General features: G+C 46.0%; 1 protein-coding gene across 4 annotated transcripts; it reads left to right on the top strand.

Annotated features, from left to right (window-relative positions):
* The first annotated feature begins 5 nt into the window (after positions 1-5).
* On the top strand, positions 6-24,038 carry PBXIP1 (PBX homeobox interacting protein 1). Of its 4 annotated transcripts, none has more exons than XM_033924096.1 (11): positions 6-195; positions 5,469-5,548; positions 7,507-7,582; positions 9,635-9,699; positions 10,895-11,063; positions 14,034-14,246; positions 17,478-17,501; positions 18,029-18,102; positions 18,435-18,560; positions 19,496-20,790; positions 21,885-24,038. In XM_033924096.1, the coding sequence occupies exons 1-11, from the start codon at positions 144-146 to the stop codon at positions 22,537-22,539; spliced, it is 2,829 nt and encodes a 942-aa protein (XP_033779987.1). In that variant the 5' UTR covers positions 6-143; the 3' UTR covers positions 22,540-24,038. The 4 variants fall into 4 exon arrangements, with proteins under 4 accessions (XP_033779987.1, XP_033779988.1, XP_033779990.1 ...); XM_033924099.1 differs by lacking the exon at positions 6-195 and adding an exon at positions 199-252; XM_033924098.1 differs by lacking the exon at positions 6-195 and adding an exon at positions 4,830-5,294.
* The last annotated feature ends 210 nt before the right edge of the window (positions 24,039-24,248 follow it).

The following is a 24,248-nucleotide window of genomic DNA, read 5'->3' as shown; positions in this document are numbered from 1 at the left end:
CTGGGAGGCTCCGCCCCCCCTTCACGCCTTCTTTAGAGCCGCCCCCTGCTGATTGGACGCGGCGGGATCACGTGCTCCTCTAGGGGCGGGTTCCGACTTTTGACTGCGCTACCAAAGTTTCCGAGCGGAGTTGAGCGCGCGAGATGGATCGGGTGGAAGAGGCGGCGCTGGGAGCCGGAGAGGAGCCCAGAGCCGGTGGGTAACAATGAAAAAGCGCGCTGTCGCCGCTCCGCGGACGCGAGAGGGTTAATGGTAAATGTACGGGGTGCGGGAGGGATGCGGGGCCTGGGGACGTCTGGGTGTTGTGGTGCGTCCGCTTTGACATTGGCTTCCTCTTTCTTGGTCAAGGCCAAGTTGATAGTCCACAACATGCACATGGGCTTGTTGTGTTTCTTGTGAAGAGGGACTTCAGTGGCTGATGCTGCAAAAGTGTTTCTTTGCCATTTTGGGCAGGGCAGGATTAATTCTTCGAGGGCCCCTAGGCAGGGCAGGATTAGCCAATAGGCACGTGCCTAGGGCCTGAAATGGTCAGGGGGGCCCGATGAAGGAGGGGCATCAGCATTGTTTTTTCCAAACGGTGATGGGCCCCTCCAGCATCGATCAGCAACACGCCCCCCCCCTCCCCCATCGACAGAAAGTAAGACAAGCAAGGTACGCGGGTAAGAAAGGCAACGGGAACTGTAATTTTCCAAGCGGTGCTGCTTGCCCAAAGCTTCCCTCTGACACAGCTTCCTGTTTCCGCCTGGGTGCATGGTGGAGTGGGGCGGGGCGGGGCAGGGGGGCCCAATGCACTTGTGTGCCTAGGGGCCCTCGATGAATTAATCCTGCCCCGCCCCTAGGCACAAAAGTACACTGGGCCCCCCTTCCCCGTTTTGATGTGCCCCGGCGGAAACAGGAAGCTGGGTCAGAGGGAAGCTTTGGGCAAGCAGCACCGCTTGGAAAATTACAGTTCCCGTTGCCTTTCTTACCCGCGTACCTTGCTCATCTTACTTTCCGTCGACGGGGGAGGGGGGTCCATTGCCGATCGGTCCTTTGATGGGAGGGGGCCCATCGCCGTTTGAAAAAAAAAATTACCCTCCTTCATTGGGCCCCCCTAACCATTTCGGGCCCTAGGCACGTGCCTACTGGGCCTATTCGTTAATCCTGCCCTGATTTGGGGGCCACCCTTGGCTTTGTTATTTCTGCCACGCTGGAAGATTAGGGAAATCTCTCTTCTTCAGAATCACAGGGCTTTGGAATAACCTTTCTGCCCCACTAAGGAATCTGGGCTCTTTCCAACTATTCCGAAAGCATCTAAAAACTAGGATGTTCACAAAAATGTAAGGCTCTCTTCCCCCCCTATACTCAACCTTCAACCCCATTATGCTATTCCTTCCTTATATTAAGCTTTTGTAAACCGTGATGAGCTTTATAATTATGGAAAGGATGCGGTATATTAACTTAAGGTATATTTTAGTTCAGATTGAGCCCATTGGAGGGCTGCTTCCTTGGTCTCCTCCTTGGGCTCACCAGCCTAGAGTCTGCCGCCTTCTGATACCATATTTGGAGGTTGAAACCATCCCTGTGCCATTCTTTGAGGAGAGAGGGAAGAATCAGAATAGGCATGGGCACAGTCACTTTCCCTCGAGCCTTGCATTGAAGAATGCTGGTTGAGATAATTAACAATAACTTTATTTTTTCTATACCGCCACAATCTTACGACTTCTAGGTGGTTTACACTGAAGAGAGCTGGACAATCTGAATTACAGAATACAAATAGCAAAGATGTTGCTGAACAGTCAGTGAATTACAGAATACAATTAATAAAAATACACCTATTTCTCAAAGTTATCAGCATGGTGTTTAATAGTTTTAAAATGGTATCTGATTAGGAGATAAATCTATCAAACAGTGCTGTCTTAATTTCTTTCCGAAATGCGCCGTAGGTCAACTTGGCTCTGTTGATGTAATTGCCTAGCCAGGTCTGCTGTTTACTAGCTTGAAACTTAAAAGTTCTGTCCAGAAAGGACCTGTGTTTGCAATCAGTGATCTTTGGATAGGCAAAAAGATTACAATTTCTGGTTGTCCTAGTGGGGATGTGTAGCTCGAAATGTGGTAAGAGATAGGTAGGGGCCATTCCCCACACCAGTTTGAAGCAAGAGAACTTGAACATTATTCGTGCCTCCATTGACAACCAGTGTAGCAGTTTGTAGTAGGGACTAAAGAATGGCATGGGGATGATTTCCTGCGGGAACAGGGACAAATTATGTCCTGTGTTATTCTCTATTGCCTGGCCATTGATCTCTAGACCTCACTATACATTTCCAGCCTGCTTGCAACACCTGTGTTTTGATACAATGGGCCAGGGCTACTGAATTTTGGACCTTGAGATCCACAGGTAAGCTAGGTTTTCAGTTTATTCGCAATGAAGATGCCTCTGAGAGATTTGCATACCAAGAAGGCAGCGCATGTAAATCTTTCTTTCATGCGGAGTCATTGTGGCTGTTTCCACCTAAAGCCTTGTCCTTTGTTTGAAAGATATGCCAGTTGTCTGCAGTGTTAACCAACCCCTAGGGAGCATCGGGAGCTCGCTTGGTTGGGACAGTGCTGGATCCACACTAGACACGGTGACAAAATTCATCACTGTTCCCGTCCCCGTCCCTGTGGATAACCGCGGGAAATAATCCCATGTATTTTTGTAGTGTCTATTTCAACCTCAGTCCTTCTACCCCAGCATTCTTCAACGCAAAGCTTGCGGGTCAGTGGTTGTGGCCATTCATACTCTGATTCTTCCCTCTCTCCTTAAAGAATGACATGAAGATGGTTTTCCGCGGGGACGGGAACAGTGATGAATTTTGTCACCATGTCATTCTCTAATCCATACCCTTATGATGTCGCTCAGGTGCAAGCAAACTGCTGGAGGCAGTGAAACAGCTTCTCAAGCCCCAGCCTCCGAGGGGTGGCCTCTGGGGAATAGGACGGGATGGAGCCATGCGCTAAAAAAGGCATTCGCTTCTAGGGGCTGTCTTTCCTCCCATGGAGCATCTTTCGTCCACGGTCGTGGAGCGACTTCTCACTGGCCTTACACCAGTCTTCCCCAGCCTTGACTTTTATATCCAGGGCTGGCCCGACCAGTAGGGGGTCGCCTAGGGTAGCAAACAGCAGCTGCAGTCAAAGCAGAAGCAAGTCCCGAGAGCCAGACAACCATCAGTGTGTACTTGTATCTGCAAAAAGAAAGTGAAATATTCAACATATGTAAAAGTCTGATGTTGGCTTTTCTCTAACATATAACATCTCTTCTTCTGCTTCATCCCCTCTTTATATATCCCCTTGTAAATCTTTCTCCTCTCTCTTCCTATATTTTTAGCTTTGTAAACCGTGTCGAGCTCCACTCCCGTGGAGATGATGCGGTATATAAACTTAAGGTTTAATTTAGTTTAGTTTAGTTTAAAGCTCTGTTTTTGTTTTTTGGTTTTTTTTATAGGATTGTTTTAGGGTGAATTAGTGAATGACACAAGGAAAAATTCTGTCCCCGACCCCGGACCACCATCCTCTGCACCGCCCCGTCCCTGCTGGTCCTTTCACCGCCCCGTCCCTGCCTCTGCCGTCCCCTTCACCGCCCCGTCACCGTCCCTGCTGTCTATTTCACCGCCCTGTCACCGTCACCGTCTTCAGCGTCTTCTCCTCTCCATCCCCCCATCCCCAGCACCCTTCACGCGGTCCAGCAGCTCCCTCCTGCTGGCCAGCCGTGCATTTCCCTCCCTCCCTCCCTCCTTTTCCCTTACCTTTTCTTCTTGAAACTGGCGATTTCTATAAGGCTACGAGCTGTATTACAGCCGGAGCCTTGAAGTCGTGTCGGGTTGCCTGCTTGAAAAGTCTCCTCCGATGCAACCGGAAACAGGCAACGCGACGCGACTTCAAGGCTCCGGCTGTAATACAGCTCGTAGCCTTATAGAAATCGCCAGTTTCAAGAAGAAAAGGTAAGGGGAAAGGAGGGAGGGAGATGCATGGACAGCCGGCGGGAGAGAGTGGGCTGCCGGATCGAACGCTTGTTCACCGCGCATTCACTACTTGTTCACCGCCCCATGCTACCATTCACCGCTCCACGAGGCGGTGAATGGCCTTATCCCCGAACTCGCGGTGACCTTTTTTTTGGTCACCATTTTGGCGGATTACCCGCGGCTAGCCGCAGGTAACAACCACCGTGTCATTCTTTAGGGTGAATATCATGGTGGAATTTAATTACTACAAGTTGGAGGATGGAGTTAATAGGTGGGGAACTTGAAAATTGGGAGATGGGGGGTATTGTATGGGGTGCCCAATACCCCTGGATCAGTCCCGTTTGTGCCTAAATCCCAGAGAGTGACAGGGTGAGTGTCCCCACTTCCATCAATTGCAATCATAGGGGGGGGGGACATATAAATGGTGAGGTTTGGCTATTGGACATGGCATCGTGTTGCCGCAGGATGTGACTTGGCAAGGAGAAGCGGTTTGGAGAGGGTGAGCCACAAATCTACCGTGCTATCTTGCTAAAGCATCTAAATCTTCACGCCCCTCTTCCTTCCTTCCTGCTCTCTGGGTTGGGGAGGAGGTAGATTGGGCCCTTCAAATCCTCCTAAAAACCACAAAAGTTAGCGAGGGAGAGTTGGCAGAGAGGAGTGCCTGTGTGCTCCCTGGTTTCCTTCTGCAGCTGTTCCGTGCTATATCGGGTGCCAGCACGAGCAGGCGGCACATCCCACCTCTCAGCACTTAGAAAGGACTTTGCCTTTTTAGGACACGGCTTGGGTATTGTTCTCATGTAGTGCTGAGACTTCCCATCCAGCTGAGGTGCACCCCCCCCCCTTTCATAATTTTAACTTTTTCACGAGCTGTAGTGGGAGATGCTGGGGGGGATAAAAACACCTTTGGACAGAGACTGGGAAGTGTAGTGTATGTCGGAGAGAAATTCTCGCTCTCGGAGATGTAGTTTGCCTGAACGATTTAGCCTATAACAGATTTTAGGTGACTTTATGCACGAGGGAATGTCTGCTGAACTGGAGTTTCATCCGCTTTGAAAACTGGCCTGCTTCGTGAAAGGGTTCTGGCTCTCGTTTTGCAAGTCAAATTATCTCCGTTGCAAAGTTTTGCCGCAGTTACAGGTCACAAAAGAACACTTTGCCAACTGGGACAGGGGGTGGAGCCTGCAGGCTCAACTGGGAGAAGAGTCCAAGGCTTGAGTACTGCTCATTTGGTGTCTGTCCGTACCACCACCACCCCGTGGCCCTGCGTCCACTGTACTGCGCAGTCCTGCATCGCCTACCTTCATGTAGCATCTGGTAGGTGTACAGAGGTTGGCCTTTGGGGACAGAAGGCACTGCAGCTGGAAGTCGCTGGGTCTAGCACAGTTGTAGGATGTGCCCAGCATTTTAAACCACCCAGTACAATGTCCCAGTGTGTACCTCTGCCTCTAACGTGCAGGATCCCTCATCCAGCCTTTCTGTTCCCTGCAGGTAGGAGCTCGGCATCGAGAATGGCTCGTCCCTCCGATTCCAGAGGTTCAGATAACAATTGGATTAAATCGAACACCGAGGTATGTTACCACTGAAGTCCCTTGAACCGCCTACAACTTTTTTTGGTATGGCGGTATAGAAGAATAAAATTATATTATTATTTTATTCCAGAGCAGGAAGGGATCTCCTACAATCCAGCTGGAAAATGTGTTTGATATAGCAAGGGTGGGATATAGGCAAGGCTCATGCTTACATGGCAATTTACAGAGGTGGGGTACACTTCTTAACCCTAAGTTCGGGGAGCCAATTTCAAATTGTTAGAAAATAGCGAAAGTGCTGGGGGAACCAGAGCCCTGGAATGCTATTTGGGTGACGTAGGAGACAGAGAGGGTGACAACGCAGTCCAAGAGCTTTCTTTCCCACTACAAAAAAAACTGGCTGCAGTGACACCTCTCTGCCTCCTAATTAACAAAGAACTTGGCTTTCTTTCCCACTAGAAAGAAACTCAAACTGTTTTGATCACCTCTTTGTTTCCAGCTACCACTGAAATGCTTTCATGTTTCCCATATACACTTCGCCGTGATGGGGGATACAGAAAAACCGCAAATAACTTTTTCATACGTTATTCGCTGTTTTCTATTAAAAACCATTGTTAATATGGTGAAACCGCGAATAACATGGTGGGAGACCAGGCTTGTTCCTGAAGGAGAGGCAAAACACAGTGAAGAAAGTGCTGGGAATTGGCGATTTTTTTATCTGTAAATGCTTGGAATCAGCAATTTCTCTATGCAAGCTGATGTAATTTGGTGGGAGGAGCCAGCAAGCTAAAAACCGTGAATAATCGAAACCGCGAATACGGAGGGAGAAGAGTGTGTGTGTGTGTATATGTATATATATATATATATATATATATATATATATATATATATTGATGCCAACATTTGCTTATTTCTGATCTGAGGAAGAAGGCTTTACCTTTGAAATCATAAACTACATTAACCCCTTCTTTGCTAACGCTTAGCGTGGGTTTTAGCGCTGGCAGCGACGGTAACTGCGCCTATGCTCATAGAATTCCTACAAGTGTCAGAGCAGTTCCCGCCGCTGCCTTAGCTAAAACCCGCGCTAAGCGTTTAGCAAAGGAGGGGATAAGTTAGTCCAATAAAAAAGATATTGGGGTTTTTTTTTTTTCCTTCATGTTTTCTATTTCTACTTATTACCTTGGAGTGGACTAACTCATCGCTGCAGGCGTTTCGCTACTACAACGGTACCGTCTTCAGGCGTCTGCAGATATGTTGAGAATAAAAGCATCAATTGGCCAAGGGCGGCTATTCCACAATGCGTTTTGGGGGGGGGGAAAACATTTGAAGCAGCTGGAACTGCCAACCTACAAGTCACGCGCTTGAAACGTTGTTGTTTTTTTCTGACACGCTTTGTGAAATAGCCGTCATTGGCCGATTGATGCTCTTATTCTTGGCACATTTGCAGACTCCTGAAGATCAGACTACCTGCTTATATATACACATGTACTGTGTTCATACTCTTATTTCTTTGCACATTCAGTATCTGTATTGTGTTCTTTGTTCATTTTGGAAGTACTAACTTCCAGATAATTTTAGTTGTCTGTTCTTCGTCATATCCTCTATAATTTTGGGATCCCTACTGTGTTTATCCTCTCATGTTCCTATTTACCTGTCTGTCTGCTGTCTTGCAGGGAGTGTAGTGAGCCAGATATAGTGAGGTATGGGGTTAGTCTCAAAGGCAATGGGTTTGGAGTTTGTGTATGAGTTTTACTGTCGATGCTCGCTGCTCTGATAGGGGGGGGGGGGAGTTGAAAACTTTGCAGGACGTTCAGGCCATCTCTTATTCCAGAGGGACCCAAAGGTGGCTCTCTGCTCAGGAGAGTTGCGTAGTGTCTATCCCCTCAGTTTGGGCTGGTCCTTGTCGGGAACAAGATATTCCTTCATGGTGTCTCAGGCTGAGGAACTGACTCTTAGGAAATGCCATTTAAAAAATCTTTCTTTTACCTGTGTATTCTTAGGGGCTGCAGGTGGAGACATTGGGCCAGGTTCAAGGAAAAGGATCCCTCCAAATCCCAGCTGACACTAGAGCCTCAGGTAGGGGTTTATACAGGGACAGACTGGTGTTAAAGTATTTTAATGCTTTTTAATCACCATTTCAATTTAAAAATTCTTTAAATATTTTGAATAAATAACTCCAATTTATAAATAACTTTTTGTGTGAAGTGAAATTTATAAATAAATTTTTGTGTAAAGTGAAGTGTTCAGTCCCAATTGGTTGTGGGTCTGAGCACTTCACACAAACATTTATTTATAAGTTGGAGTTATTCATTTGAAATATTTAAAGAATTTTTAAATTGAAATGGTGATCAAGAAGCATTGCAACAGATTTATATCACCTAATTGAATAAAATGGTCCCTTATTTATAAGTAAGGTATAAAGTATTTTAACCAAGAGGCCTGATGTGATCGTTCTCAAAAAAGCAGAGTTTTCACCCCCCACTCACAGACAAGCATCCCTCTGAGTTACAAGAGAGGCTTCAAGTCTTCATACAACGGTCCTCTGACTTCAGATCTGTGACTGTGTTCTCACATAGTTGCTACAGATTGCAGGGGTCTCAAAGTCCCTCCTTGAGGGCCGCAATCCAGTCAGGTTTTCAGGATTTCCCCAATGAATATGCATGAGATCTATGTGCATGCACTGCTTTTAGTGCATATTCATTGGGGAAATCCTGAAAACCCGACTGGATTGCGGCCCTCGAGGAGGGACTTTGAGATCCCTGCTACAGAGTGAAAATGGAGCAGGAAGTTTTATGTTATCTTCCTGAGCTGATCTGTTTAGTCAGTTGGGGGCGGATAAAACGTGTCCTGTCTGGTGACATTGGTTGCAGAAGATTCATTTTTCTGAGATTTGTTTTCATAAGAATTGCCGCTGCTGGGTCAGACCAGTGGTCCATCGTGGCCAGTAGTCCGCTCCGCGGTGGCCCCCAGGTCAAAGACCAGCGCCCTAACTGAGACCAGCCCCACCTGCGCACGCTCTAGTTCGCAGGAACTTGTCTAACTTTGTCTTGAATCCCTGGAGGGTGTTTTCCCCTATGACAGCCTCCGGAAGAGCGTTCCAGTTTTCCACCACTCTCTGGGTGAAAAAGAACTTCCTTACGTTTGTATGGACTCTATCCCCTTTTAACTTTAAAGAGAGCCCTCTCGTTCTCCCTACCTTGGAGAGGGTGAACAACCTGTCTTTATCTACAAAGTCTATTCCCTTCATTATCTTGAAGGTTTCAATCATGTCCCCTCTCAGTCTCCTCTTTTCAAGGGAGAAGAGGCCCAGTTTCTCTAATCTCTCACTGTATGACGACTCCTCCAGCCCCTTAACCATTTTAGTCACTCTTCTCTGGACCCTTTCAAGTAGTACCGTGTCCTTCTTCAAGTACGGTGACCAGTGTTGGACGCAGTATTCCAGGTGAGGGCATACCATGGCCCGGTACAGCGGCATGATAACCTTCTCCGATCTGTTCGTGATCCCCTTCTTAATCATTCCAAGCATTCTGTTTGCCCTTTTCGCCGCTGCCGCGCATTGAGTGGACGGCTTCCTTAACTTGTCGACCAGTACTCTTGTCAGTGGAGAACAGAGCAGGGTGGGATCCAGCTCTGATGTTAGTCTAAGGCAGTGTTTCTCAACTCGGTCCTGGAGTACCCCCTTGCCAGTCAGGTTTTCAGGATATCCACAATGAATATGCATGAAAGAAATTTGTATAGAATTGAGAAACACTGATCTAAGGGACCTCCCCCCTTCCCCCCCCCCCCCCCCCGACTAAACAGGAACAAGTCTTTCAACATCTAGTAACTGACTGGAGATGAGGGGAAATTGTTAATGTCATAAACGAACATTAAGAATCGCTTCTCATTTAGTATCAACATGTAATCATCATAGTAACAATAAAACAGTAAATACACAGGCAAAACCATAATCGCAAGTTATAAAGAGAAATTTAAAAGCATACCGTAGACCACAAAATACAAAACATTGCAGCCATCAAAATCATCAGCTTCCCAGTTTAAAAATGGCCCCCACAAGGACAGGGTAAGATGTTAAGATGTATTGACACTGCTTTGTGTGTTAACTGGACTTTCCCCCTCTTTTCCCAGATTCTGCCTCGGACAAGGGAGAAGATTCTGCGACTTATGGTACTTCCCATCCTCTAGAAGTTAAGGTACTGGAAGGTGGGGGGGGGAGGGGAAAGGATAGTCTGGCTCCCTCTTATCTTTCATATCCAGGTTTAATGAGGGGCTGTGTGTACATCTACCAAAAAGAACAGGTTGCCACAGGTGAGACGGACAAGCCGTTTTGGTCTTTCTCAGCCTAGTGATGCTGGCTTAGATCGGTGACTTACCACGTCAAGAGTCCTGTCTGACCTCGCTTTGTACGAGAGCCAGTCCATATACCATGTGTTGGATTATGCTCGCTTTTCAGAACTTTTCCCATTTTTGTTTTTGCTTTTTCTGAAGTAGGGTGACCAGAGCTGTAACCCAGATGTTTATGTACACATGTATGTAAATAATGAGAATATTAGAGCAACAAAAAAGGAAGGAGGGGTCCAACCTTGTCTGCAGAAAAAACCAACTGCAGATGTGTACAAGATGCAGGCAGAATTTATTGTGACAAATATAAATTTATAAAAACCTTTTTACCAAACAAGGGACCCGACACGATCCGTGTTTGGGACAACCCTTCGTCAGGGGTCCAATATGCAAAAAGGTTTGAAAAATATGCCACAAAAAATATAGAATAAAAAACCATAAACCAAAAGGTCCAATACGCCGAGAATCGCCAACTCCTGTGAGACGCTTTACAGGAGTTGGCGATTCTCGGCGTATTGGACCTTTTGGTTTATGGTTTTTTATTCTATATTTTTTTGTGGCATATTTTTCAAACCTTTTTGCATATTAGACCCCTGATGAAGGTTTGTCCGAAACACGGACCGTGTCGGGTCCCTTGTTTGGTAAAAAGGTTTTTATAAATTTATATTTGTCACAATAAATTCTGCCTGCATCTTGTACACATCTGCAGTTGGTTTTTGTTTGTTCAATAATGAGAATATTGTCACCTGTCCATGCTGGTATGCACATGAAGTGGTGCCCAAGTGGCATCGCTTCCCTAAAAGCTGACAACTTTTTTTTTTTTTTGGGGGGGGGGGCATCACTAAGCTATAACGCTGAAAGAAATCCGTCGGCTCCAAATTCTTCAGAACACAGCAATAAAACTTATTTACAAAGCTTAAAAAGATACATTTAGTCAGTACAAGGGTTACAATAAAGATACATTTTGTCAGTACATGGGGTGCAGGTGGGTTACAATAAAGATCACAGGCCGCACAGCATAAATGATTAAACTTCCTTTTTCCCAAGGATGAAGAAGCGAGAGAGCCACCGATCAGCTCTAATCTGGCTGGACAGGCAACAGAGGTAACCTTGGCACCCCTTCCGTCCAGCTGTGCAGAGAACCAACAGCTGGAGCTCCCTCCAGATGAAGTGCCAGGCTCCCTCCCTGAAAAATCCTCGCTGACCTATAATGGAGGTAAATCAAGTGGGCAGGCTGGAGAGGGGGAAGGATGTCCTGCTGGGGAAGCTGTATCATCCTTCACTTCACAGTTCGCTTATTAGCAAACAGTGAAAGTGAGTAACTTCCAAAGCGCCTACCTTTTATTTATTTTTTTTTCTGTTCTTGTTTTTTAATGTTTGGGGTTGACCCTTCCCTTTTTTTCTTTTAATTTCCTTTGTCCGTGTGCTCCCACTCCCAAACCAGCATCATATGGAGCTGTTTTTGAAGAAGGGCTGAGCTCAGCAGGTCCATGCTAAACCCTCTGGCTATCTTTCCAATATACAGTAGAATCCCAGTTAATTGGTACTCAACTAACTGGCAAAAAAAAAAAAAAAATCATCCTCCCTTCAGTCCCCGAGGAAGCAGCAGCCGGTCCTGACCCGACAACCCCCCACTCCTTCTGGCCTCCGAAGCAGCAGGGGCAGTGCTGTTTGCAGCCAGCCCCGGCAGGGCCTTTCCTCTGCCACATCACTTCCGATCGGCTGCCGCTTCAGAATAGCTGTAGGTATAGATATGTACCAGTTCTACCCACGCAGAGGGGACCCGGGGAGGTGGACCAAAAGTGTGTGGGGGGGGGGGGGGGAGAAAGGGACAAGGATGTTGGACCTGCAGGGTGAAGGGGAGGAGAGATGGATGGATGCTGGACCCATAAGTAGGGGGAGAGGGGGGAGAGAAAATGACCCAGACCAGAAAGGAGGATGGGAAAGGAGGAACAGATGCTGGACCTACAAGAGGGGGTGGGGGGATGATAGTGACTCAGACTAGAAAGGTGAGGTGGAAAAGGCGACAAAACTATTTTTAATAGTAACTCTCAAGCAACCAGAAACTACATTTATCCCACATCTACCAATCCTCATGGGTACCGGATAACTGAGAGTCTACTGTAATTCACAGAGTTCTTTCATTCCCAGAACTACCAAGTTAACCCAATTCCAGGAGGGAGGCTTTCTGGACAGACCTGATTTTAAACTTGCAACTCAAAGTGGTGTGGGATATATAGTTCCTGATTCTACTCATTTAAGCTGGCATAGGTCTCATAATGCACCAGGACAGAGCTGTCAGAAATCCAGGACCGGTCTAAAATTCCCCCTCCTCGAACTGAGTTAATTTGGAAACTCTGCACTCCAGCCCTTAAGAATGGGGCGAGGAGCAGACCCTTGCGTATGGATTTCTTCTGAGTTTGCTCTCCAACCAACCTCTCAAAAGGATTTCAATTTTGCTTTCTGAAATTGGTACAGAGCATGCTGGGAGCAGAGGCTTCCCCCATGTCTTAATAACAGACTATGGACTTTTCCTCCAGGAATTTGTCCAAACCTTTCTTAAAACCAGCTCCTCTCCCTGATTGCAGACCTTGTTCGTACACTGTTGCTGCTGTGGTCTTAGTATGCCAACAGTCTGGGCTGCTAGGGTGTTAACGTGCAGACGGCACGATTGCATTTCTGCAGCAAAGCACAGCCAGTTGTTTGGTAATAGGGCGCTTGGGTAACTATTATTTATGTATTTATTTAATTTGTCCCCAAAGAGCTCAGAACGGGTTACAGGTTTAACATACATAGTAGATGACAGCAGATAAAGACCCAAATGGTCCATCCAGTCTGCCCAACCTGATTCAATTAAAAAAAATTTTTTTTTTTTTTTTAATTTTTCTTCTTAGCTATTTCTGGGCAAGAATCCAAAGCTTTACCCGGTACTATGCTTGGGTTCCAACTGCCGAAATCTCTGTTAAGACTTACTCCAGCCCATCTACACCCTCCCAGCCATTGAAGCCCTCCCCTGCCCATCCTCCCCCTAACGGCCATACACAGACACAGACCGTGCAAGTCTGCCCAGTAACTGGCCTAGTTCAATCTTTAATATTATTTTCTGATTCTAAATCTTCTGTGTTCATCCCACGCTTCTTTGAACTCAGTCACCGTTTTCCTCTCCACCACCTCTCTCGGGAGCGCATTCCAGGCATCCACCACCCTCTCCGTAAAGTAGAATTTCCTAACATTGCCCCTGAATCTACCACCCCTCAACCTCAAATTATGTCCTCTGGTTTTACCATTTTCCTTTCAAGTTTTTCAGTACAAGTTTTTATCCTAATTTAACACACAGATAGCTACACTTACTGGTTCTGGTACCAGTATACATTTCTTTGTAGTCTTATCGGTCAAGGGCAGGGGTTTAGGTGAAGAGATTTGTTTTTATTGCTTTTTCTAAAGCTGAGGAGTCCTTCAAGGGATCTGATCTGCGGGGGCAGCCGATTCCAGTGGCTCGGTATGAAGCGGGATTAGGACCCGGACCATATTACGTAATCGCATTACTCGCATCCCAAAGCAACCCTCCTCTGCTGGAGGAGAGGGTCTGCAGTTAGCCCGCCTTCACTGGATAGAGCAGGGCTCCAGTGCCACAGGGCTGGCTTGGTCATTTGTAACATAAAGACAAACGCAAAAAAAAGGAAAACACTTACTCAAAGTATAGAATGTCACCCAGAAAAGAGAGAAAGTTGATATATAATGGTGTTGTATAAATTGAAAAAAACAAGGATCAATGGACCTCAAACACTCAACACCTCAATATGAGCTAAGTCCTTTTTGGGTGATAAATTCACTAGGTGATGAATTCACATGATTTTGTGCTATTAATTACATTGATAAATAAGTTAATAATAATAAAATAAATACATTAAAAATTTAACTAGGTTTCTTAGACCAATGATAAAAATCATACCCCAGTAAGCCTCTCATTGGAAGGTGAGAGTTGGGTGTTTGAGGTCCATTGATCCTTGTTTTTTTTCAATTTATAGAACACTATTATACTAATTTATAATCAATTTATAGAACACTATTACATTATATATCAACTTTCTCTCTTTTCTGGGTCATTCGTAACACATCCTTGATCCAGCCAACGGGTCTTTTGCTGTCTAGATTTCTGACGCTGGGTCTCTTGTTTTGGTTTCAGAAGAGGGAGACCTGGAGGAAGGGAGCTGTTCCAGCAGTGAGGAGGATGACGTGGAGGGAGTGCAGAAGAGGCAGTCGTGGGGCCCCTGCCCATCCCCTGCTGCTGAACGGGAAGAAGCTGAGAAGGGCAGTGGGGAGGGAGCCTGGCTGACCTTGAACAACTGTCTTCTTGGTGCTTTAGTCCTTTTGTGCGTTGGATTTGTGCTGTTCTCAGGTGAGCTGGGGGGAGGATCGGCGGTGTCTGGCTTTGGATTTCCCCTACAGACAGTCCTGTGCTCGCTCATAAGGACATGTTTACCGTATTTCTTCATGTTTAGGCCAAGGCCTATACATGGGTTTTACAATCTACTGCAGTGGATGCAGCTTTCTTATATAGGGCGGCCCTATCTAAAGCAATCGTAGATAAGCCGCCCCATTAGTAGATCAGCTGCGGAGTCCCCTATACCTGTAGTTCCCACGAGAACTGACAGGCATTGAGGAAGTAGCGTGGGGCCAGGCTGGATGCTGAAAAGATTTCTCCTGCCCTGTACAACTGGCCGTGACATTGCGGGAGGCAGCCGTCAGCCGTCTAGGAGGTATTTACCAGGGGGGGGGGGGGGTGATGTATAGGCCAATGTAGGTTTTTAAAACTCTTAAATAAGCCGTGGCTAGTAACATCCCTAATTCTAGGTCTACTGGACTACTGCAACAAACTCTTCCTTCCTTGCCCTGTTACTATGATTAGACAACTTCAAACAATCCAAAATACAGCTTTGAGACTCATCTACTCATTGAGAAAACATGACCATATCACAGAAGCCTACATCAACTCACACTGGCTTCCAATCCAAGAAAGAATCCAATTTAAATTTTACTGCATGTTATTTAAAACCCTAAACGGAGACAGCCCATCCTTTCTGAACAACCGCCTCATCCAAGCACCCACTACCAGACACAGAAAACCGCACTCCCCATTCATACCTCCCCCAATCAAGGAAGTAAAACGATCAAAACTACACGACGGCCTCCTAGCCACCAGATTTCCAACCTTCTGACGACCACCCCAGACTACAAGACATTCAGAAAAGAAATAAAAACTATACTTTTCAAGACATTCCTGAAGCAGCCATAACGTCACGTACTCTTAATAACTCTAAAACTGACAATTGATCTACCCTTTACTTCACTAGTAATAACAACAGAGCTTCCATTGTTCAAGTTTCAAGTTTATTAGCATTTAATGAATCGCCTATACAAAGTTTCTAAGCGATGTACAAATTAAAAACCATCAGATGGTGGTTACATATATAGTTTTTACACATAAAATTTTAAAACAGACTATTGACATTTTAAACAATGGAAAGAGACAAACATGAATAAGAGGGAAAAGAGGGAAATGTTACAATTCATTGTATATTGAAATTAACAATTAAGGAAAAACACAATAGGGAATAATGGGATTGGAATGTTTAATAGTCTTGGTCAAAATGTAAGGGGTTAATATAAAATATGCTATGTATCAAAGGCATCTTGAAACAGAAAGGTTTTTAAAAGTTTCTTAAAAGTTAAAAGGTCTTTTTCAATTCTAATAAAGTTTGGTAAAGAATTCCACAATGTTGGGGCCATAACATTCTTGTGCCAATGATTTTCAAAGAGGGAATCGATAAAAGATTTGAAGAGGATGAACGTGATGTATTGTATGGAATAATCATTTTGGATATGAATTGTGGTTCATTAAAAAGTAATGTTTTATATACTAAAAGTATGATTTTAAATGTAATCCGATGGGAAATAGGAAGCCAGTGTGATTTAATCATTAGGGGTGTGACGTGATCGTATTTTTTTGCTTTATGAATTAATTTTATTGTGACCCCCTTCTTAATTCTTTTGCAAACCGCCTTACCCTTAACAACCCGTGAAATGTTAAAAGATCTACGACTTACCTCTCTAGCTAATCAAAAGTTCTCCCATTGTAACACCGTTTTTATTAATCTTTTGCAATCCGCTTTGAACCGCAAGGTAACGGCGGAATAGACATCCCTAATGTAATGTAATGTAATATCTAAGAGTTTTTAAAAACCTAAATTGGCATTTCCTGCAGCCTATATATGGGGAACTACGGTACTAGGCGGGTCAGAGCAACATGTAAGACATTTCCATTCTGAGGTGTAACTGCCTAGATCAGTGTATCGCAAACCGTGTGCCTCCTAAGATTTCAGGTGTGCCGCGAGATGCAGGTGGCTGCTGACTGCCTACAGGACGTGCCTCTCGCAGTGAGAGGCGCATACCGTGGCCAATCAGCTGGCGCCAGCGCCTTTTCTCTGTGCGCATCTTCACTGCTGGCAACCCCCCCCCCCCCTTGGCGGCTCAGGGCCCGTGAATGCGTGGACGTCGACGTGATGTCATGCATGCGTGTGACATCATCTCGTCGACATCTGCGCACTTCCGGATGCCTCGAGCCACGGCCGGTACATTTAGTGTGCTATGGCTCGACAAAAGTTTGCGAGACACTGGCCTAGATGATGGAATTTGAATAATATCTTAAATAAGTGGGAAAACCTTTGAACTTGACGCTCTTCTGGCCTATTTGGGTTAAGGAGAGATTGAGGCGTGTTCTGGGGTGGGGTGTGTGATATCATTTATGCCAGACAGCTATAGAAGAGAAGTTGACAGGACCAGACCAATCGTTACACAAGACTAGGCAGTTGCCTAGGGCAGCAAAGCACAGCTGCTGTCGAAACAAAAAAAAAAAACCAACTCAAAAAACCCAGGTCCTGACTGCCAAACAGAAGACCATAAGAATAGCCTTACTGGGTCAGACCAATGGTCCATCAAGCCCAGTAGCCCGTTCTCACGGTGGCTAATCCAGGTCACTAGTACCTAGCCAAAATCCAAGAAGTAGCAACATTCCATGCTACCAATACAGGGCAAGCAGTGGCTTCCCCCTTGTCTTTCTCAATAATAGACTATGGACTTTTCCTCCAGGAACTTGCCCAAACCTTTCTTAAAACCAGCTACGCTATCCGCTCTTACCACATCCTCTGGCAACGCATTCCAGAACTTATTCTCTGAGTGAAAACATTTTTCCTCCTATTGGTTTTAAAAAGTATTTCCCTGTAATTTCGAGTGTCCCCTAGTCTTTGTAATTTTTGATGGAGTGAAAAATCGATCCACTTGTACCCGTTCTACTCCACTCAGGATTTTGTAGACTTCAATCATGTCTCCCCTCAGACGTCTCTTTTCCACGCTGAAGAGCCCTAACTGTTTTAGCCAATTGCCTGATATCTTGGGAGGGGGGGGGGGAGATGTAGGGCCTGAAAGCCTAGTTGAAAGGTGTGTGGGGGTGAGGCAGAAGATTTGCTGAGGACACCAGTGTCCTTTCCAGCCCTAGACTAGCTTGATGTATGGAGGTGTAGCAGTCATTGTGGAGAAAGGCTCCTTACTGTGTTCTTCTTTCTCTCTCCAGGCAGCCTCTATGAAGCTGAGGATGGTAGGTAACCCTGCTGCGCCAGTTCAAAACCCTCTTAAAGACTTGATGAACTTTCAGTCTCTCCCAGTACGGCAACTCTTAGATTGAGCCCACCGGGACAGATAGGGAAAATGCTTGAAGTATCTGTTTGAAAAACTACTTTGAGCGTGGTCATAAAACTACAAAAAGGTCCCAATCCCTTTCCCTATTGATCTTTATGGCTGTGACCCCCCCTCCCCCAAAGATGTGCATAATAGTGATGCAACTATGGAGAACCCACCCAGGTCGCAACCCCAAACACAGTTTTGTAACCCCCATTTGGGAAGCTCTGGTTTAAAGGATTTCACTAAGCCATCTCAATAATGGCCTATGGACTTCTCTTTTAGGAAATGATCCAAACCTTTTTTTAAACCCTACTAAGCTAACTGCTTTTTCATCATCTCTATTATATCACCTCTCAGCCATCTCTTTTCCAAAATATCAAGTTTTACATGTGACCCATGCTCCTGAAGTGCTGACTAACTATTCCTCTGTGTTTCCTTACACAGCTCCAATGGAGAATCTGGATCAGCGAGATCTTGGGGCAGAAGAGAAGCAGTCACAGATCCTGGATGAGCTCAGGGTGAGGAGGCCAGCAGCCAGGAGGCTCTGTGTGATCAAGCTTTTAGGGGGCACTCTCCAGTTCCACAGAGCTCTTTGGGAGCCTCCTAAAATTCAGTGAGAATGGGGCTGCCATGGCTAAGGCTCGGCGTTGTGCTTTCTCATTCCACTGAGATTATTTGTACCATGCACCTTTGTATTCTGCTTATAAAAATAGACTGCCATAGGGAGGGGACAGAGTGTGCTGACTGTGGAAGGGGAGGTGGGAAGAAGGATAGGGAGTGCAAATCTCCACTGTTTGCCACCGCATGAGGTGAAGGGTTTCCAATGAGTGTCCATTTGTACCTCACACAGGACTGGCTGAAGTGGCATGCGCAGGACTCTCCCCGAGATGCAGACAGTCTCCAGGCTATTAATAGGCTGTTAGACAAGTTGTCCAGAGAGAACCAGGAGATTGGACTTTTGCGGGTTCAACTTCAGGTAGGATTCTTCTTCCAGACTACCCAATGAGGGAGGGGGACGAAGCGGCTGTGAACAAGCTCATTCTTGGAGCTTGAGAGAGAGAAAACCCTGATCTTAAGAACATAAGAATAGTCTTACTGGGTCAGACCAATGGTCCATCGAGCCAAGTAGCCCGTTCTCATGGTGGCCAATCCAGGTCACTAGTACCTGGCCAAAACCCAAGGAGTAGCAACATTCCAGAACCCCAAAGAGTAGCAACATTCCAGAACCCCAAAGAGTAGCAACATTCCAGAACCCCAAAGAGTAGCAACATTCTAGAACCCCAAAGAGTAGCAACATTCTAGAACCCCAAAGAGTAGCAACATTCTAGAACCCCAAAGAGTAGCAACATTCCAGAACCCCAAAGAGTAGCAACATTCCAGAACCCCAAAGAGTAGCAACCTTTTAGAACCCCAAAGTGTAGTAGGGTTCCGGAATACCAAAGAGCAACAACATTCCATGCTACCGATCCAGGGCAAGCAGTGACTTCCCCCGTATCTTTCTCAATAACAGACTAACCAAAGCAGTAAAAACCAAAGCAGTAAAAAAAAGCAACTGTGGAGTGAAGATTGGGGTGGGGAAGGTGGGGATTTTTTTTTTTCTCTTTTCCACCCTTGTTGGCTTTTAGTTCTTTTGTATTAGGGGTTTCCATTGGCTGGTTGTTAAAGAATGAAGAGATAGTTTGGGGGGGGGTCGTGTTATTTAGTTGGGATTGAATGTGTTTGGATCCATTGGTGTAATGTGGCTACTGTTATTTGTTTTGATTTTTGTTTGTATATGTTATATATATATAAATAAAGTTAAAAAAAAAAAAAAAACCAACTGTGTGGGATTGGTACAGATTGCCATATAATTCACTGAGCAAGCTATGGTAGCTGTGACTAATGGATGAATTCTGTTTCCCATCTTTTCAGGCCCAAAAGGAAGAGCTTCTAACCTTGCTTAAGAAAAGCAACGATGAGAACGACTCGATGGAGTCCCAGCAGCAGAACCTCTTAGAGGAAAACCTGCACCTGAGAGAGTCTCTGCTCCACGAAGAAACGGCACACTTGTCGGCGCAGAACGAGCTCCAGGCGTTGAAAGAGAAGCTTCAGGTGCTGGAACAGACCACGCTGGAGAGCAGGAATCTTGTGAACGAAAGCTTGAACCTTGAGAACAGGCTGGATGCAGAGGGGCAGCAGATCGATGATGACTCCTTGAGACTCGAAGAGACGCTGGTGGCCGAATCCCAGATGCTGAGGCAGGAGTTGGACAAACAGCGAATGCTCGTGGCTTCCATTAAACACGACTTTGATCTGAGCAGTCAGCCGGGGTCCTCGGAGACTGAAGGGGAATCGGAGCAGCAAAAAGAGATGCTGAAAAAATGGAGGAACAAACTGGCTTTGGAGCTTCAGAGATCAGAGTCATGGGAGAGAAGCTATGCCAAAAAGAAAGCGAAAAGCAGAGGCTCCAAACTCAATCCTGGAATCCATGTGGAAAATTTAGCTGATCCTTCTAACACCTCAGCTGCTGCCTTTGAGCGAGTCGCCGTACCACACAGTGCATTAAAGGGACCCATCCCTGATGAGAGGAAGAACCCAAACAAGAGCTGGGAGCAGAAGAAATCAAAACATGGAGAGGGAAGGCAAGGCCAAAAACATCTGCTGCAGGGAGAAAGGGAAGAGGAGCAGGACATGAAGCCTAGGAAGAAGAGTGAGTGGAAGGAGGGAACTGAGGGGGAAGAGGGGGACCACCAGGTTGAGTGGGAGAACCCAGGTGATGGGTTCCACTCCCACAGGCAGCGTGAAGCAGAGAGAGAATCCAGGCACGGACACCACAATCACAACAAGCTCTGGAAGAAACTCTCCAGCCACCAGTACCGAGTCCCTGAAGGATGTACGGGGATACCAGACTGTGCTCGGAAGGAAGGCCTGGACCTGTTTCATACCGAGCTGGAACCAGTCAAGAAACAAGACTTTCAGCAGCTTCTTGAGAAATACTTGGAGATGAACAACTTGTCTAGATACCTCCCAGAGCTGACGTCGGTTCTGAGTGCCTTCTTCCAGGGGGACGTCTTCAGCCATGACCAGATGCGCTTCCGGGACTTTGTGGATGATGTGGAGGATTATCTGGAAGATCTTGTCAGGGAGGAGAAAGGAGATGATGATGCTGTGGATGACTTTGAAGATTATGTCTTCAGACACTTCTTTGGAGATGCAGCTCATAGGAGGTGGGTTGAGATGGCTGTGCTGTCTGATGTGTGACTTTGTTGCAGATGTAGAATTACGTATATAATTTGGGTTGCTGCTGGCTCAAGTGCTGGTTTGGAGGTACTTTGAGCTCTCCCAAAGAAAAGGGACAGAGGATTTTGAAACTAAAACTATGATCGTTCTGGAATTAACTCCAGGTTTATCTTTACAACAAAGAGGAAGGTTGTCTTATTGCACCAATTCCAAGGACCTAAAGAAAGGCCTTGTTTAATCCTCTATGGTTCTAGGCAGGAACTAAAAAAGGAAGGCAGATAAAACCCCTATGGCCTATTACCACCCTTTTCTCCCCCCCAAAGATCAGAATAAAAAAGTACATACCTGTCTCCAGAACATCAGCACCTGGTATAGGAAAGCCTAGTAGAGCTAGTGAACCATAGAGAGGAGGACCCAGGCCCATAAGCCACTCTAACTACTGGAACATTGCACCCGCCAACCTCCCCCCAAAAAATAAAAACCCTACTCTACCGCCATAAAGGTGCCACAAGCAGCCATAAGGGCTATTGGGGTTCTGGTGAGATGTTTCTGTGGCACCATTTCTGTGAAGTTCACAGCAGTGGCTTTCTAAGGTGCCCCACTGCTCTGTTGCCATGTCTCGGTGGCCCTTCCATGTCCAAATGGTCTTGTTCTGGGCGTTTGGGACTTGGGACAAAATTTTGGTCGAAAATTATGTAATGTGGTGTCAAGATACACATTCTGGCGGTCTGGATGAACAATAGCCTGGACGCATTTTCCCACCGCTTGACTTTGGGGCATTTGCCCCTCTATGCAGTCAACTCTCTACACATAGTCCAGCTTTGGCTCTTTCAAGAAAATGCTCGAGACTATTCTTTTCCTTCGTGCCTAAGGGGTCTTCATGAGTGTACCCACTCTCTAACCATCTTGGATCGGTGTTCTTGTTAATTATCACTAACTATTCATTGTCTGTTGTTTTCATTTAATGCTGTGTGCGTCTCTGTTGTAATCCGCTAGTGTGAAATAGAAATGTAGAAAAAGAAAGAATAATAGTTTTATATACCGCAGGACATGTTACAGAACTCCATGATTGTATTTCTAGGTCTACCAAGAGGGACACGTTTCAGAGGAAGGATATGGAAATTGACCATCAGGGAGGGAAGGTCACCATCCACCCTCACAAAAGCTCTACAGCATCTGAGCCTGCAGGAGGAAGAAGCAGCCATAACTCAGCCAGTGCTGATGAGCAATCGGACCGTCACAACCACCGTAAACAGTCACGCTCCAAGGAAGAGTGGTCTGGCCCGCACAACAGAAAGCTCCCACACTTTAACCAACAGCATCATCGGCAGGAACGCACCAAACCACTGAGCGAGAAAGACATACCGTCGAACCAACACCACAAAAGCCACAAAGGATTCAACCACAAGCAGAATGATAAGGAAGAGAAATCCAAACGTGTCGGCCAGGAGGGCGGAGTTGAGCACAACAGTAAAAACTACCAAAGACGGACTTGTGATTCTCCTCTTCCAGAAGTACGAATGGATTATCTCAAGAATGCGAAAGCATCTAACCATGAAGATCCCCCGAAGGAAGGGAGGTCTAGCCACGACAAAGGCCACAAAGATTTTAGCGATACAGATGGAAGAAGAGACCATGAAGCCTCCAAATCATTCACCACGAGGAAGCACCACCACAAAGGAAGGGGAGAGGAGAAGAACCGCAGAACTGCCAAGGACGGCTTGAGCAAAGACTGACTCTTTCTGGGACAATCTAGTCCAATTCTCCCCATCTGTTTCTGTGTGTGGTTTTAACCTGACTGTGGACACTAGTGGCCTTGATTTATGGAAGGGGACAGATTGCTTTGTACAGCTTCTCTTACCATTCATTCTGTCTCCATCATACAGCACTTTATGAAAAAGAAATGTTTGGACCCAGCTCTGTTTGTTTGAGTTTTGAGCTCTCTTAGTACTGTTCTGATTTCCAAATGGAGCTCGTCACTGTCCCTTAAAATTGTTGTTCTCCCCTCCCCAGAGCACAAGCAGGTTCTTGGCATAGCTAGGCAAGGCCCACTGCAAATTTATTTTTACCAGTCTGGCCTGTGATGTTTTTTTTTTTTGTTCTGAAGTGCCTTCGTGCTTGGCCAATGGCCACAGCTGCAATTAGGACCTCTTTAAGCTAATCTGTTCTAAGAAAGTCTTCCTCCCCTCCCCACCATCAGGGTAGGGTGTTTTTACTAATCCTGTAACCTGTTGTGTTCTGGTGTTTATTTTGGTGGACTGTAATACTGCTGTTTCTAAGAGGGGCTTGTTTCTGTCTCTGAACTCCTCCTCCCAGTATCAGGTCATGGCCATAGTGAAAGGTACTGGGGGAGAGTCTTGCACAGGGGCTGGCATTGGGTTGAGTTTGGTTCTATCTACCCTGAGGGGACCAGAACCACAATCCTTCCCTGTACTAGGCTGTGTTCTAGTCCTGCTGTACCTACACCATTTCAAAATACACTGTAAGCCCAGGACTGGCTCAGATTTATGCTGGGCTGGAGTTACTTGTAGCCAACGTGCTGGGGCCTGGTTCCTTTTATGTAAATGACTGATCTTGCACTGATAAGACCTTGTGAGAACTATGAGCTTTGTTTTAAGCACTGCTCTATTGACTCCTCACTTACTGTGGTTTGCAAGCTAGGTGGCTGCAAACTGCCCTACTTGCTATTGTCAATAAAACCTGAGTCACCCTGTTTCCTTTCTTGATCTATGATTTACCCTAGTGTTGATAGAAATACTCCCCCTCCCCTTTGGGGCCAAGTTCTGGGCAGCAGGAGTGCAGGGCTGGCAGCTGGTTGCTTTTGTGTATGGATGCTGGAGATAGGAGAGCTATGCTTTTATTTACAGTCAACATCTAGGAACTGAGAATTAAGGGTGTGCCTTGGTTCATAACTGCACTCTTTCTCCAGCCCAAAACAAAATGCCTGATCAATGCGATGTAATGGCAGCATTAATACTACAACTTCTGGCTACAAACTCATTCACGAGGGAGGAGGACACAGTCAAAAATTAAGAAAATGAGGATGCTGCTAACACAAATGAATTCTTTAACAGGGAAAAGTCCCAGCCCGCAAAAAAAGGCTCAGAGACCCTGCTCAAATAGTGGTGAGCAAAGAGGGTGGTAGTGGCCTCTTCACAAGGAAAAGCACCTCTAACACGTGTTAGTGTCTTCATGGGGACTATCGAACCCAACTCTTAAGCTATCTGAATATTCACTGTAATGCTTGCACTAAGCCCAAGAAGGTCCTTTTCCTTCTATTGGGCAGACTGGTGGACGATCTAGTGTAGTGGGAGGGGGATTACTGCAGTCTTCCCTTGGTAGTGAAATACTAAGCTTCCTTATAAATTTAATTGCCAGGTAGCCTGGGCTTCTGGGAACTAGCTTTTGGCTGTGGAGCAAGAGACTTCTGCCAGAGGCCTGGGAT

The sequence above is a fragment of the Geotrypetes seraphini genome, chromosome 16 (genome assembly GCF_902459505.1).
Source record: "Geotrypetes seraphini chromosome 16, aGeoSer1.1, whole genome shotgun sequence".
In the NCBI taxonomy this organism is placed as follows: domain Eukaryota; kingdom Metazoa; phylum Chordata; class Amphibia; order Gymnophiona; family Dermophiidae; genus Geotrypetes; species Geotrypetes seraphini.
The sequence above is the reverse complement of the archived record's forward strand: the minus strand, read 5'-3'. Positions and strand labels throughout refer to the sequence as shown.

Bases quoted from the DNA above. Each gene is read 5' to 3' on its own strand.
- PBXIP1 (XM_033924096.1), top strand. From the start codon at position 144: ATGGATCGGGTGGAAGAGGCGGCGCTGGGAGCCGGAGAGGAGCCCAGA. The intron at 5,549-7,506 runs GTATGTTACCAC...GTGTATTCTTAG, and splicing joins GGATTAAATCGAACACCGAG to GGGCTGCAGGTGGAGACATT. The intron at 20,791-21,884 runs GTGGGTTGAGAT...TTGTATTTCTAG, and splicing joins GGAGATGCAGCTCATAGGAG to GTCTACCAAGAGGGACACGT.